At 38.9% G+C, this 16,308-nt stretch overlaps 1 protein-coding gene across 3 annotated transcripts in view; it reads right to left on the reverse strand.

Annotated features, from left to right (window-relative positions):
* GTDC1 (glycosyltransferase like domain containing 1) overlaps positions 1–16,308 on the reverse strand; it is a 203,938-nt gene that overhangs the window by 146,859 nt on the left and 40,771 nt on the right. For all 3 annotated transcript variants that reach the window (XM_063429377.1, XM_063429380.1, XM_063429379.1), the window contains exons 3-4: positions 13,835–14,002; positions 4,436–4,609 (exon numbers count right to left, since the gene is read on the reverse strand). In XM_063429377.1, coding sequence (XP_063285447.1) covers positions 4,436–4,609; positions 13,835–14,002 — 342 coding nt within the window. The remainder of the gene's footprint in view (positions 1–4,435; positions 4,610–13,834; positions 14,003–16,308) is intronic.

A 16,308-nucleotide genomic window follows, 5' to 3' on the forward strand; every position in this document is an offset into this window, starting at 1 on the left:
ATATTCAAGTATTTTAGTGATAATTCCTCTTTAAAATACAGATCAGTTTCAAGAATTAGAAGAGTTAAAAGTTGTAGAAATATAATTAGAGGTTATACTTAGCAGCAAATAAATCACCTAAATTTTTTTAGCCTTGAGATTTTTTTATTTTATTATTATTTTATTTTGCATCTCTGCAAAATTATGCATTTTAAAAAAGACTTCAGGCTGTGAAATGATTGTCAGTCATGCAAATAATCACTTACTTACACTATATGCGTTTGGTTTGGATAAAGCAAATTACCATTTGAAAATAACTCAAAAAACACTGTGGGCTAAGAGCTTGCTTTATAAATCTTAGTTTGGGCAAAGTAATTCTTAACCTTTCTCTTCATTTCCACCCAGCTGGCTTTTAGACCATCAGCGCCATCCGTTAGCAAAATGAACGCAGGAGCTATCAATATATTCCAAGTTGGGCTAAATGATTAGGAAAATCAAATGCAAGATAATTAGGATGTCATTCAGTTAATTCATTCCAGAATAAGTCAGAAACTTGCCAAAATACAGAAGGGATATTTACTAAACTGTGAATTATATCAAACTATAAAATAATTTGACATTTTAGAACAAAATAGTTGAACTGGAAATATTCTGCAACTTCGGTATTTTAGGTAAAAATGTGAAATTCCTTTATCAATTATCCACAAGTTCCGGTTTAGTAAATAACCCACGATTACTGATTAGATGAAAAAGCCATGAAAGATGTAATGATAGAATGTGCTATAGTTATGCTCACTTTCTATTTTGTGATTTTGCTACAACTGCTCAGTTAAATCAACAAAGTTGTAGTCTATTTCCACGACGTGTTTATGAGGTTTGGTCCTTTTAACCCTGTTCAGATAGTAGTCTATGCTGATCAAGATGCAAGTTAAAGGGACAACTGCTTCCTCAAAACTATGCTTTAATGCAAAAATACTTCCAGCAAGTTTTAAAGGAAAAATATTTGTTTTTAATTTAAGTTAAAAAAAACAAAAAAAAAAAAGCCCTACCCATATGACATGTTATTTCAGCCATATACATGCATCTCAGGTCAGACTATGTTTCAAAACTGACTGTTCGTCTCTTTTGTCTTTCCTGTCTTCAATAGCGTATTTCTTATAAAACGTCTTGCTTTCCTGGACTTAAAGGGACACTATAGTCACCAGGACAACTACAGCTTAGTGTAGTTGCTCTGCTGAGTATAGTCAGTCCCTGCAGACTTTGTCATGTAAACACTGCCTTTTCCTGTGGGAAAGCATTGTGATTGGTTGAGATTATCAATACTGATTATGTCAGCCAAGGAGGCAGGGGGCAGGGGACCTTCACGCCACTGGATTTAAAGTGCGTTTTAATACTTTTTAAGAGGGAAAAGCAGAGGCAAGGGGCCTAAACTGCATGTTTAACACTATAGGGTGAAGAATACACAAATTTAATTCCTAACCCTATAGTGTTTCTTTTACGAACAAAGCTTGAAAATTGACACAGACACACACATATAAGTAAAACAAAATATTGCAGCGCACACATAAAATATCCACATTCCTGCAATTGTTGTCTCTTACAATCTCAGGTGTCATGGTGTCAAATACAGCCATAGTGCATAATTGTCTATGTTCCAGTGCTACACTCTCGCATTTGGAGAATCCTAGGGCCCTGGAATTAGGCACCTGTGACAGGTAGGGGTGCACCTGTCGGTTATCACTTCAACAGAGTGCTTCTCGCAAAACATCATGCATTGCAGGCTAATACTTTCAATCTTAATGTGTAGAGCAGAGTGGGTAGAAATACTGAAAGAGACTACTCAGTTTCCATATCTAAATTTACAAAAATAAACACCAAATATGTAAGAACTTTGCAAATTTAGTAATCTGCATCAACTACGCTTCTACAGTAAGTCAACATATGGTTGTATTCATCAAAAGACACAGTAACTATACAGTTAGGTATAAAAGAAAACGGGTTTGCTTATAACCACAAACAGCATTGATAAATGAAAGGCATAGCAGCGGGGGGTTCATGTGCACACTTCAGATAAATTGCATTTAACATAATGTTTGCAATGGAGTTATCGACAAACTCTGACCACATCCTATCAAGGATAAGGTACATCAATGACATTCTGCTGTTAAGGCAGTAAAGAGTTGATTTTTCACATAATTTTATGAATGTTTTCTATGCTATTGAGATAAACATACGATTCTTTCTGATAGCAGCCATGTGTCCTTCTGTTTTCTCGACAAGATGATAAGAACAAATGACAAGAAAAAAACACTCATAGAACAGTTTTAAGAAAATAGAATGTTACCAGCCCAAAAATTAACATCACTATATCGGCCAGAAAAATAATGAAAACTAGAATACATTGCTCATTATTTAATTATTGGGAAAATAATCAAAAGTGTACCACAGAAATATATCTGCTAGAGTGTACACAGAGGCCAATTATTAATTACGGAAAATTGCTAATTACTTATTTCCAATGTAATCATAGCATTTAAAGAGTATTTGTAGGAAGAGAATGAGTGCTTAATGTACAATTTATTTGAGAAATCATAGCTTAAAAGTTAGGCTTTTGAGGAGAGCTATAATTGCTGCTTACATCCTCTTTACAAAGGACAGGAGGTTGTATAATTGAACTTGGAGAAAATAGATTTCACCTACAGCATCAGAAAGGGATCTCTACAATAAAATATGGAAATCTCTTCATGCAGAGGTTATGTTTTCAAACTCCCTCTTTCAACTGCTTCAGAGCATGCTTAGACAAATCCTAAGTTACAGAGACAAACTGGTCCCCTCCTCCCCCCATTCGCCGCTCATGTGTAGGGCCCGGGGGGGACAATAGGTCTCCCCCCCATTTTCACTTAGGGCACCCACCCGCCGCTCATGGGTGGGAGGACAATAGGACCCCCCCGTTTTTATTTAGGGTCCCCACCTGCCGTTCATAGGTGGTGGCCGGGGGGGGGGGGCAATAGGTCCCCCATCCATTTTTATTTCGGGCCTCCACCCGCTGCATATGGGTGGGGGCTGGGGTGGAGGACAATAGGTCCCCCCCATTTTCATTTAGGGCCCCCACCCGCTGATAATGGGTGGGGGCCGGGGTGGAGGACAATAGGTCGTCGTCCCCATTTTCATTCAGGGCCTCCACCCGCCACATATGGGTGAGGGCCAGGGGTGATGACAATAGGCTCCCCACCCCATTTTCATTTAGGGCCCTCACCCGCTGATCATGGGTGGGGGCTGGGGTGGAGGACAATAGGTCCCCCCTCCATTTTCATTTAGGGCCCTCACCCGCTGCTCATGGGTGGGGGCTGGGGTGGAGGACAATAGCTCCCCCCTATTTTCATTTAGGACCCCCACCTGACGCTCATGGGTGGGGGCCGGGGAGGGGACAATAGGTCCTTCCCCATTTTCATTTAGGGCCCCGAGGGAAGGACAGTAGGTCCCCCCTTTAGTTTAATAGCCCCCCACTCGCATAGCACGGGTGGGGGCTCGAGAGGGGGGACACTAGGGGGCTTTTTTTTAGTAGACACACCCTTCTCGCGGCATAGCGAGTAGGGACATTTGGGAGATTTGAATCTCCCTTATGCTATTATTGGGGTAATATTGACCCACATAGAGTGAGAGAGGACATAGGGGGCTTAGGAAGTAGCAGGGAGCACTGCTCCCTGCCTCTTCTATTTTTACATATTACAATGAGGGAGCTGCGAGCCGGTAGCTCCCTCCTTGTAATAAACCAAAAGAGCGAACAAAGAGTTAAACAAGTGTTTAACTGGGCATGTGCGGGAGTCTTACAGCGCTATCTAGTGTGGGCAGATGACGTGTCCTACACGGACTTCATCTACCCTCACAAACATGGCAGCACTCAGGACCTAGGTCTGGGCAGAAAAAAAAGATAAAAAATAGGTAATATGGGGGGCTTAGGGGCAGAAAAACGGGATTCGGCCGTGACAGTGCAGCTTTAAGGACATATTAAAATAAATAGAAAGTGAGAAGGGAATACAAAAAGAAGAGGGCTTCACTTTCTGGCTTTAAAACCCATTATTTATGTCAATATTATTAAAAATAGTAATGTGACATTCTCTATCAGTTTGACTTCTCGCAAACTTGCGAGAAGTCCAGTTCTACACACAAGTCCAGTCCAGTTCTACACACATCAGCATTTAGGAAGCCATGTTAAAGAGTTGCATTAAATGGTTACCCTGGGTTCAGATGACTGAGTACAGGTTACTATTTCATCATAGACTGATTTGCTTTGTTGTTGTTTCTATCTTTCCTTTTTTTTATAGGAGGTTTATGGTAAATATGTTCGCAAAGAAATATGTTCGCTCTGGTCATTGCTTTTATAATTTAAGAAGAAAAAAAAAATCACAGTTCTTTCTATTTTGACAAAACAATATTTTAGCAAACAGTGACTTACTGAGTTACATCTGGAAATCTGATGGGAAAGTAAATGACTCTACATTTTGGTCTGATGGCTGCTTCTAGATCCTTGGGACGATGATCAGGAATCATCTTCAAAAATGTGCCCATAGATTTCAGGAATGACTCCATGTTGAAGGTGGAGTTGAAAACCACAGTATCAGCAACTAAACTGAAAAGACAGTCACTGTTAATGCCAACCCGTACCATGTCTTGTTATTTTAATTATATATTATGTGACCATCAGCTTGTGTCATCAATGTTCACCAATATTTTTTTTTTTTTTACCAAGTGGTATATTCACAAAATATTGAATTATAGAAAAATAAAAAAACCTGCACAATTTAGACCATACACATTATTTAGCAAAATTGTAAATCCATCACAGTTTACCTTCCATTAAAACCGTAGTCTTCAAAGATAATCCCTTAACTCATTTTTGTGTTATTTATTTCTGCCTAATTAAATATTGATTACACATTGTATTTTCGTTTTTTAATTGCGCTAGTAACAAATATACATATAACGTTACACTCCTTGCCTAATTGCTCTATTATTAAACAGCTTCCTCCGCAGTTCCGCTTCAGTGCGCCTAGATTGTAAGCCTCAATACCAAATCCTTGGGCTCTGCTTGTTTATATTTTTAAGTCAATAACAATTAGCCAAGTAATAAACTGTACACACTTTATCAGGTATTGTTATCAAAGTACTTTGCAGGTATACGAAAAAAAAAGACTTCACTTTATGTTCTAATGCATCACCTTAAATGCATTCACTTGGTAAAGTTGGTAAAGTTAAAAGTCCACGACCCTCTCAGTAAAGTAATAATTCCTGATATTATTTTTAAACCTTTGTCCCTCTAATTTAAGACTATGTCCTCTTGTTGTGGTAGTTTTTCTTTTTTTAAATATAGTCTTTTCCTTTACTGTATTGATTCCCTTTATGTATTTAAATGTTTCTATCAAATCCCCCCTGTCTCGTCTTTCCTCCAAGCTATACATGTTAAGTTCCTTTAACCTTTCCTGGTAAGTTTTATCCTATAATCCATGAACCAGTTTAGTAGCCCTTCTTTGAACTCTCTCTAAGGTATCAATATCCTTCTGAAGATACGGTCTCCAGTACTGTGTACAATACTCCAAGTGAGGTCTCACCAGTGTTCTGTACAATGGCATGAGCACTTCCCTCTTTCTACTGCTGATACCTCTCCCTATACAACCAAGCATTCTGCTAGCATTTCCTGCTGCTCTATTACATTGTCTGCCTACCTTTAAGTCCTCAGAAATAATCACCCCTAAATCCCTTTCCTCAGGTGTTGAGGTTAGGACTCTATCAAATATTCTGTACCCTTGGGTTTTTACGTCCAAGATGCATTATCTTGCACTTACCCACATTAAATGTCAGTTGCCACAACTCTGACCATTTTTCTCATTTACCTAAATCATTAGCCATTTGGCTTATCCCTCCTGGAACATCAACCCTGTTACATATCTTAGTATCTTCAGCAAAAAGACATACCTTACCATCAAGACCTTCTGCAATATCACTAATAAAAATATTAAAGAGAATGGGTCCAAGTACAGATCCCTGAGGTACCCCATTGGTGACAAGCACAAGCTTTGAATATACTCCATTGACTACAACCCTCTGTTGCCTGTCACTCAGCCACTGCTGGGATTCCAGGATTTCAGGATTTTGTTTATTCTACTGAACCTTCTGCAAGTTTCCCTTTGTATTCTTTTGCATTATCACAAGACTTTATATATATATATATATATATATATATGATACAATCAGTAAATCTTTTTGACTGAAGAACATACAAAAGCATAGGACTGTCAATATATGACCTCTCCGGGTAGGTATGCCTGATTTATATATTTAAATCTATACGCGGTACACAGGGAACCGAAAAAACAACAAGACCTGATTATTAATAAAGAATTCCAAAGGAATATAAAGTTCCTTTGAAACTCTTGCTCACCTTTCTGGGATATAATACAAAAAAAACAAACAAACTTGAAGTTCATATCCATATGGCGTTTTATCACTTTGGACAATCTCTGTGCTGTAAATGGTGTCAGACACTTTTGGGGTTTCTATAAATCAAATTATGTACACTAGTGATGCATGACAAATGAAAACATAATACAAATGTATGGAGATTGTTACTTCAAAGTCTTAAAACTCCCTTATGTAGTACTAATGATAATGCTTTCATATTGTCATGTGTCTTGTTACCCTAAATAATAAAACATGGCTGTCCGTTTCCGGAATCCTGATATGAAGGTCTTATAATGTAATGCGTAGTAGCTGGGAGCAGACAATGATTTGCCCCAGGATAATACAAACCAGGAGAACGTAACTCCTTACATACTGTAAGATACGTACGGGAACACAAAACATCACCGGCATTAGCACAACAGATGTTCAGTACATTACAAAACAACCTATTACCTAATTTCCTGTCTAGGAGGGATTTAAAGGCATTATACCTGTGTCCAATTTGCTAAAATGTATTCCTTGAAAAATAGAAAAAAAGAAAAGGTCTAATGAAAAATAAACCAAGAGCACTGAAAATTGTAATTTAAAATTATAACGTATGTTTGTAACCCAATGAAATGTTTATGGGCAGTATATCTTAAAGTGGCACTGTCCTGAAAAAAAGAGTATTTTATCTAAATCTGTTGCAAACATTTTCCCCAAAATATTAATATTACATTCATTTAACCACACTTCAGTAAGTTTAGCTACAATTTCCAGTCGGGGATTGGATAGCTCATCAGCGTGGAGACTGCCATCTTGGAACTGAAGAATAATTTGAAACACTTTCGTAACAAAAAAAAAAAAAAAAAAAAAAAAAAAAAAGCTAGACAATTTATATGAAGATGTATATAAGTTGTTACAAAATCCGAAGTAAAAAAAAAAAAATAAGAAAAAAAAAAACCTGGTAAAATCTGTTGTGTTATTCAGAGTTTTGAAACATCTACATCAATTGTGTTTCTTATTTAAATGGGGAGTCAATCAGGTGTTCTGACTTAACAGAATAGGTCTTACCATAACCCAAATCAATGGTATGTAGTTAATTGGCCTTGTAAAAATTAAAGGCTGTTGACTCTATTGGGAAAGACTTGGAATATTCTGTGTCTGGAGTTCCCCCCCCCCCCCTTTTGAAATTTAAGAGACTTGTATGTTTTTCTTTTTTTGTGTGCATCATTAAGGTGTAACATGCTTTCATGCACTTACAGGTTATAAAACAGCATAGTAGATCATATTCAGATCTACAAACCATTCGGGATTCATTTCAGATTCTGAGACATAGTATTGTTTTATAACTAATGGTTAAGGGCAAATAAACCTCTTCTGAAAGGATCAGTGAGTTCTATGTTACATTGCTTGTATTGTGACATGAGTAGTTTGTGACATATTCAATCACATACAGGAGATATCCTACTGAGTGTCCAAATGAGCCTTTGTGCGTAGATGTGTTTTCTCTGATTGATAGTTAAGCAGTTTGTGAAAATGTAGCTATGTCCCTCCTAAAGGTCTAACACATTAGTTAACTCCATACAATGCTATAACTGCTAAGCGGATGTTTCTATGCTTCATTGAGTGTAATGGAGCAAAGGAAATGTCTTTTATTTCAGAATTTATCAAATTGCTCCCTTTCACTTCATTATACAAGATAAAGGAAACTGACCTCTAATTTTCTATTTTGCACCCACTCAAGCAATCACAGTCTGTGTGCGCGAGAGAGTGGAGAGAAGTGAATTTTTAGGGTGGGATATATTAGAAGAGCACAAAGCTTAATAAAAGTTAAAGAAAGTTCTTTACAAGCAAAGCCCGCATTCGTTATATAGTTTGTGGAGCTAAGGGTCGCAAAACTGTGATTAACAGACAATTGTTTCAACATGTATTCAGTTTATTAAACAAAAAGCAATGCATGGATCTTTAAATATATTTTCCAATTAACCGTCTATTTTTGCATTTATTGCCCTTATAATGGATAAATCAATGTATGTTCTAGTCACTATGGATTGAATACTAGCTGATTGGCTAATGTCACGAATATACTACCCAACTTACAAGTCATTGGTCAGAGACTGGAAGACAGGAAAGAACATATCACCAGACCTTAGAATGGCCGGGTTTAGTGTATACAGATAAATGGCGAAAACAGAAATTCTAGCCAAGATCAAGATAAAAGAAATACCGGAGTACAATATAAATAGCCAGGTCAGGATTACAGAAGTCAGCAATGTCAAATAACAAGCCAAAGTACTGGAAAATCAGAGAATATTATAATGCATTGAACGATGAACCAAGAGGAAACCATGAGAGGGCAATGATGTGGGCCTAAAACTTTATTTATATACTGACGTGGACTCTGATTGGTCCACGTCACCAGTGCGACCCCCCAAAATGTGCAGGAGTGGGTTGCAGTAATGACATAGATCTCATAGAACTGTAATATTGTCATAAGAAGAGGGGTGCTGCAAGTGTGCATTATCCCTCTCCCTGCCTAGAGACACAGAAGTGTCTGTCTCCTGGGTGTTCAAGAAGTCCAAAACCTAGCACCGATTGGGAAGGCAGAAGAGGACTGGAAGTCACAGCTTCTCGACTGACACGTGGATTTTATTCGAGTGGATAGTGAATTTTATTGTCAAAACATGCAAAATTTGACTCTGTAAGAAATTCACCTGTTATAGTTTTACATAAATCTAAGGCAAAAAAAAAAAAAAAAACACTGTCAAGATGCAAACATTTACCCAAATAAACAACAAGAGTATGTGTCCCCAAGTCATGTATATATTTATTAAATACATCACATTTGCCATTAATGAATAAAATCCAAATAATAAAAATTAACTCAAAGTCGAGGACACTGGGACTGCCATTCCATCTTCTACCCACGTATGGAATCCAGAAACAGACTTAGTTTGTCCTGAGATGGGAGTTGGGGGACTCTAGAGGGAACCTGACTGAGGTTATGGTTAGGTGGAGTAGGGACATTACTCATGTCGTTTTGTGGAATGTCTGACACCATGCCCTCTGATAGGTCTCATGCTCTACTTTTAGTTCCTATATCCTTTCTTCTGTTTAGGTTAATCTTTTCTCTTGTTCTCCTGAACGTTCCTTTCCAAATATGCACGTTACCTCTGGGAATGCCTTGGCTGGCAGGGCTTTTTATCATGCACCTAGGTGCATATTCTTCTGTCCCATCTCACCTTATCAGATCTCTCTCCCCCTGTATTGTGCCTTCCTTAACACACATCCTTCAACTGCTCTCTCTCTTCTGACGTTGTCCCTACTGACTTAAACATGCCACTGTAGTACCTATCATGAAAAAAACCATGTCCCCCCCCTCTAACTATCTTCCCATATCCATGCTCCCTTTTTCCTCAAAGCTTCTGAAAAGACTTGTCTTTACCCGTATGTCTCACTTTCTCAATTCCAACTCTCTCCTTGACCCTCTTCAATCTGGCTTCCGCCCTCTCCACTCTACTGAGACTGCTCTTATCAAAGTTACTAACGACCTAATAACAGCTAAATCCAAAGGCCAACACTCAATTCTTCTTGACCTCTCTGCTGCCTTTGACACCGTTGATTATGCTCTCCTTCTTCAAACTCTTCAATTACTCGGTCTCTGTGACGCTGTATTCTCATTGTTTTCCTTTCCTCTTATCTCTCCCATCGCTCATTCAGTGTCTCCTTTTTTAATGATACTTCTTCCCCTCGTCCTGTCTCAGTTGGAGTCCCCCAAGGCTCTGTCCTTGGTCCCCTTCTATTTTCTCTTTATACTGCCTATCTTGGCAAACGTTTTACCTCATTTGGATTCCACTACCACCTGTACACTGATGACACCCAGATATCTCTCTCCTCCCCGGACATCTCCCCTGCCGTCCTGCAACGTGTCACTGCTTGCCTTTCTTCCATCTCTGACTGGATGTCCTCCCGCTTTCTGGCACTCAATCTCTCTAAAACTCAGCTCCTGGTCTTTCCTCCTCCTAATACAGATCCTCCTCTTTCGCGCTCCCTTCAAATTAGTGGTATCCACATAAGTCCATCCTTGCAAGCGCGCTGTCGTGGCATCAAACTTGATTCTGGCTTCACCTTTGAGCCTTACAACCAGTATGTTGCCAAATCCTGCAGATTCCATCTTAAAAACATAGCTCGCATCTGCCCCTTTCTTACGCAAGATGCTACCAAGACGCTTGTCCATACTTTAGTAATTTCTTGCATGGATTATTGTAACCCTCTCTTAATTTGTCTTCCCAAAAGCCGCATTGGCCTGCTACAGTCTGTAATGAATGCTGCTGTCAGGATGATTATTCTATCTAGTCGGCCCTCACATACCTTACCCCTCTGTCAGTCCTTACATTGGCTTCCTGTATCCTATAGGAGTCAATTCAAAGTGCTAACCCATACCTATAAAGCACTGAAAAATTCTAGCCCCTCTTCACAGATCCATAGTTTTGCCCCTTCTCGGTCTCTCCGCTCTATGACCTTCTCCTGTCCGCTGCTCGCACCAGTACGGCCAACTCATGCTTGCAGGACTTCTCGCGGGCGGCTCCCTTCCTATGGAATAGCCTGCCTACCGCCATCAGACTCTCCCCTAGTCTTCAATCGTTTAAGAAGTGCCTTAAAAACCATCTCTTTATGAAAGCTTATGGCCTCCCAGAGTAACCTCTACCTCACATACCTGTCTCTTGCTCTCTCCTAAAGGGCAGCACTCTACTGTCTCCTCCAGCTCTGCCTCACTCCCACCTTATTTGATTGCTATTTCCTGTCCTAATGTGTTTTATACCCCACCTCCTATAGACTGTAAGCTCGTTTGAGCAAGGTCCTCTTCAACCTATCGTTCCTGTAAGTTTTCTTGTAATTGTTCTATTCATAGTTAAACCACCCCTCTCATAATATTGTAAAGCGCTACGGAAACTGTTGGCGCTATAAAAATGGCGATAATAATAATAATACAATCAAGAGCACAGGTGAACCTATTCCCCTACTCCTCCCCAATGCCCCCATTGGTTAGGGGTACCTATTGCAATAATGCCATAAAGGTTGAACCAAAGTTATGTACAGTTGCAAGAAAAAGTATGTGAACCTTTTGGAATGATATGGATTTCTGCACAAATTGGTCATAAAATGTGATCTGATCATCATCTAAGTCACAACAATAGACAATCACAGTCTGCTTAAACTAATAACACACAAAGAATGAAATGTTGCCATGTTTTTATTGAACACACCATGTAAACAGTCACAGTGCAGGTGGAAAAAGTATGTGAACCCCTAGACTAATGACATCTCCAAGAGCTAATTGGAGTGAGATGTCAGCCAACTGGAGTCCAATCAATGAGATGAGATTGGAGGTGTTGGTTACAGCTGCCCTGCCCTATAAAAAACACACACCAGTTCTGGGTTTGCTTTTCACAAGAAGCACTGCCTGATGTGAATGATGCCTCGCACAAAAGAGCTCTTAGAAGACCTACGATTAAGAATTGTTGACTTGCATAAAGCTGGAAAGGGTTATAAATGTATCTCCAAAAGCCTGGCTGTTCATCAGTCCACGGTAAGACAAATTGTCAATAAATGGAGACAGTTCAGCACTGCTGCTACTCTCCCTAGGAGTGGCCGTCCTGTAAAGATGACTGCAAGAGCAAAGTGCAGACTGCTCAATGAGGTGAAGAAGAATCCTAAAGTGTCAGCTAAAGACTTACAAAAGTCACTGGCAAATGCTAACATCCCTGTTAGCGAATCTACAATATGTAAAACACTAAACAAGAATGGATTTCATGGGAGGATACCACAGAGGAAGCCACTGCTGTCCAAACAAAACATTGCTGCACGTTTACAGTTTGCACAAGAGCACCTGGATGTTCCACAGCAGTACTGGCAAAATATTCTGTGGACAGATGAAACCAAAGTTGAGTTGTTTGGAAGAAACACACAACACTGTGTGTGGCAAAAAAGAGGCACAGCACACCAACATCAAAACCTCATCCCAACTGTGGAGTATGGTGGTGGGGGCATCATGGTTTTGGGCTGCTTTGCTGCATCAGGGCCTGGACGGATTGCTATCATCGAAGGAAAAATGAATTCCCAAGTTTATCAAGACATTTTGCAGGAGAACTTAAGGCCATTTTTCTACCAGCTGAAGCTCAACAGAAGATGGGTGTTGCAACAGGACAATGACCCAAAGCATAGAAGTAAATCAACAACAGAATGGCTTAAACAGAAGAAAATATGCCTTCTGAAGTGGCCCAGTCAGAGTCCTGACCTCAACCCGATTGAGATGCTGTGGCATGACCTCAAGAAAGCGATTCACACCAGACATCCCAAGAATATTGCTGAACTGAAACAGTTCTGTAAAGAGGAATGGTCAAGAATTACTCCTGACCGTTGTGCACGTCTGATCTGCAACTACAGGAAACGTTTGGTTGAAGTTATTGCTGCCAAAGGAGGTTCAACCAGTTATTAAATCCAAGGGTTACCATACTTTTTCCACCTGCACTGTGAATGTTTACATGGTGTGTTCAATAAAAACATGGCAACATTTCCTTCTTTGTGTGTTTTTAGTTTAAGCAGACTGTGATTGTCTATAGTTGTGACTTAGATGATGATCAGATCACATTTTATGACCAATTTGTGCCGAAATCCATATCATTCCAAAGGGTTCACATACTAAAACAAATACAAAACAAAAATAAAAGGTAATGCATTGCTCTTATTACATTGTCTTGATATTTCATGTGTCATACTGTATACCAATGTTGAAACACTGTATTTTATATCACCTGTCATAAATAAATAATTTAAAAGGGACACTATAGTCGCCAGAACAACTACAGCTTATTGTATTTGTTCTGGGGAGTACAATAAGTGTTAATAATGCAGGCTTTTTGCTGTAAATAAGGTCTTCAAAAAAAGGCAGAGTTTACATTACAACCTAGGAATACCCCCAGTGGCTACTCCTCAGATGGCTACTAGAGCAGATTCATGAGGCAGTGCTGCACAGTGTGCATCACTGACATTCAGTGTCTCCATCCGCTGCATCGAGACACTGAACCTTCCTCAGAGATGCACTGATTCAATTCATCTCTATGAGGAGATGCTGATTGGTCAGGGCTGGCTCTGCCACTGATTTGCCTCCATTCCTATGGGAAAGAAATGTGATCGGTTCAGATTGTCACTTCCAATGATGTCAACCAAAGAAGCAGATCAGGGGAAGAGCCAGCACCAGCAGACTGGAACAAAGTTAAGATTTTACTATATTTAGAGTCAGGAATACATGTTTGTGCTCCTGACCCTATAGTGTTTCTTTAAATAAAAATAAAAAAAAATAAAAATAAAAATAAAAAATAAGTAAAATCGAAAACAAAGACATCAAACCTACCAAGAAAGAATTTGGTTATAGCCGTACTGAAAATCTCTTTCTTGGCTTTTTCTAACTGGATACACCAATTGGTTTTCATGGAAGTAAAGGATTTTTCGCAACTTTCCAAGGTCTGGGCGAAGGGCAACCAGTTCAGCCAGGTTTAGCACTGAGCTTGTGAAAAGGACCCTAGAATTTCAGGAACAAACAAAAGAGAAACATTCGTGTTATGTATTTATCACTCCCGAATGCTTTTTAAAAATATACAAATGAAAGAATAAAAACAAACTCATCTGTAAAGATCTTAACACTTGATGCTTATCTTCAGCATGGTTGCCCCAGACCAGGACATTGTGGATTCCATTTAGCAAGTCCTAGTCCTCTCATTATTTTCAATGTGGTTCTGCACATATCTTATATATATATAGGAAGCGTTCATGAAATCTGTAGCTTAGCTGACCGCTTTCTTCTTAAAGTTGCACATTCATACCTTCCAATTTATTAGGGGCAGATATTTGGCCCAAATCCCTCTTTACTATCCTAACGTCCTTTTATTGTTTTTCTATGAGCGCCATATTGTTGGTGTGTCTGAGTGAAAACCAGAGCTCCACAGCAATAACACTCCCAGTAATGAAACTACAATAAATGTTTAGTTTTGTTGAATTTTAGTTTTATAAATTGTTATTAGAACGTCATTTAAAATTTCTCATAACAGCACTTGCCCCAAGCCACACAAAACCTCACCGTGCTTGATTACAGGTATATATAAACATTTGGTTTATTCCCTAATTTTAAACTATATGGGGGGGGGGGGGGGCATAACATGAATGCAAAAATAAACATATTAAAGATAAAAATGTATATATTTATCTTTAACCTTACAGTGTCCCTTTAAAGAACCATATCTTTGCTTTAAAATGTGCAAAATAAAATGTGCACATTGCAATTTTATGAATTAAAGCTTACAAAATGCACAATACATGCTAACCAGCTTGACTGCCGGGTACAGGTAAGAATCAGATGAATGATCCTGTTTCTGTTAAGATGATCAGTCATTACTAAAGATTTTCTCTTTAAGATAAAGGCTGCGTAGTAGCCACTCAATACCAGGTTTTTTTTCTTATCACAGAATGTCCACAAAGGGGATGTTGACATAGCTAATGGATGATATCAAGGGACTAGAAACTATTACACTCTTTCATTTAACACCTAGCACTAAGGAAGCTGAAATATAAAAGTTTATTATAATGTAACTTGTGACAGAAATATATGTCAGTAGTTATTGTGTTTGACATGGACATTAATTTCCCCCCTCAAGACACTATTTAAGCAATTGAAACAAGGTGAGGTTTAAAAGCCACGGGGCATTTTCTGCACAGAAAAGACCCTAAGTAATGAGAAGAAATAAGGAGAGCATGATAATTCCTGACAGCTCCTGCATCAGCACTTGTTTAAATGAACACTTTGCCTCAGCGAAGACCACAATATTTTATGTTTACAATTTCGGAAAATATATTAAACCTTCGGGGGATAAAGCAACTATGGGAACCTAAAACTTCAGAGTAAATTGGTTTAAAATGGCCACTTTTTATGTGGGACCACTGCAGTTTACAACAATGGATAACCTCAATTTAAAAAAAATTAAATATGGGGGAAATAATGCTCCCACAATGCAATACAACTTTCCCACATACATTAGCTGTATTAAAGCCCAAGAAATGTGAGAGAATGCTTTCGGAATTGTAGTGGGCAAATATGACTGATGTTCTACAAACTAGTCAGCGTATGGTTTCAAATAAAATTCTCATGGTTCCAGAAAGGTCACTAGTGACAAGCACCATATCTCATTTGGAAAGTTCCGCATTAGTACGACTTACCAGCTGCGCGACGTCCCAAACTGCACGCCACGAACATTTTAGCAATATTCTATAAAACCGTTCACTGTAGCATTTTGTCACCAAATTCTAGCTTGGAAGCGTTAGATAGGCTTTTAAAATCTTGTACTTCTGGTATACCAAGCGTACACAGCACAATGCTTTACAGAGTGACTTAAGATTGTGGGGTAGGGTGAGATTTTTTTACATTTTTACAGAGGTTTGGTGACGGTGCTGTTGGTTAATTCCCCACTAATTCAATATGTTGCTGGGACAGGAGAACAGCTACCACATGTAAGGCAGCCAATCACAAGAGATGCCGCGGAGGGAGAGGACAAGCAGAGAAGCAGTCGCACCTAAATAATCTGCTACATGTAAAAACAAAACAACAAAAGTGTAGACTTGTACCCTCTCCTAACTGCTACCCTAACCCACAGCCTTATTCTCCCTGCAGCAAATATATCCCTGCTTACAATACAGAGTAAATATACCATTACAGTGAATTGTGTATTGTGAGAAAAAAACGTCAAGTGGTTTATAAATGTGTCTAGAACCTGAGATGGCATTATTTCCCCTAATACAGGTTTCGGCGACATATATCGTTTACATTACGTAATATTT

This window comes from Pelobates fuscus, chromosome 8 (genome assembly GCF_036172605.1).
Source record: "Pelobates fuscus isolate aPelFus1 chromosome 8, aPelFus1.pri, whole genome shotgun sequence".
Taxonomy (NCBI): domain Eukaryota; kingdom Metazoa; phylum Chordata; class Amphibia; order Anura; family Pelobatidae; genus Pelobates; species Pelobates fuscus.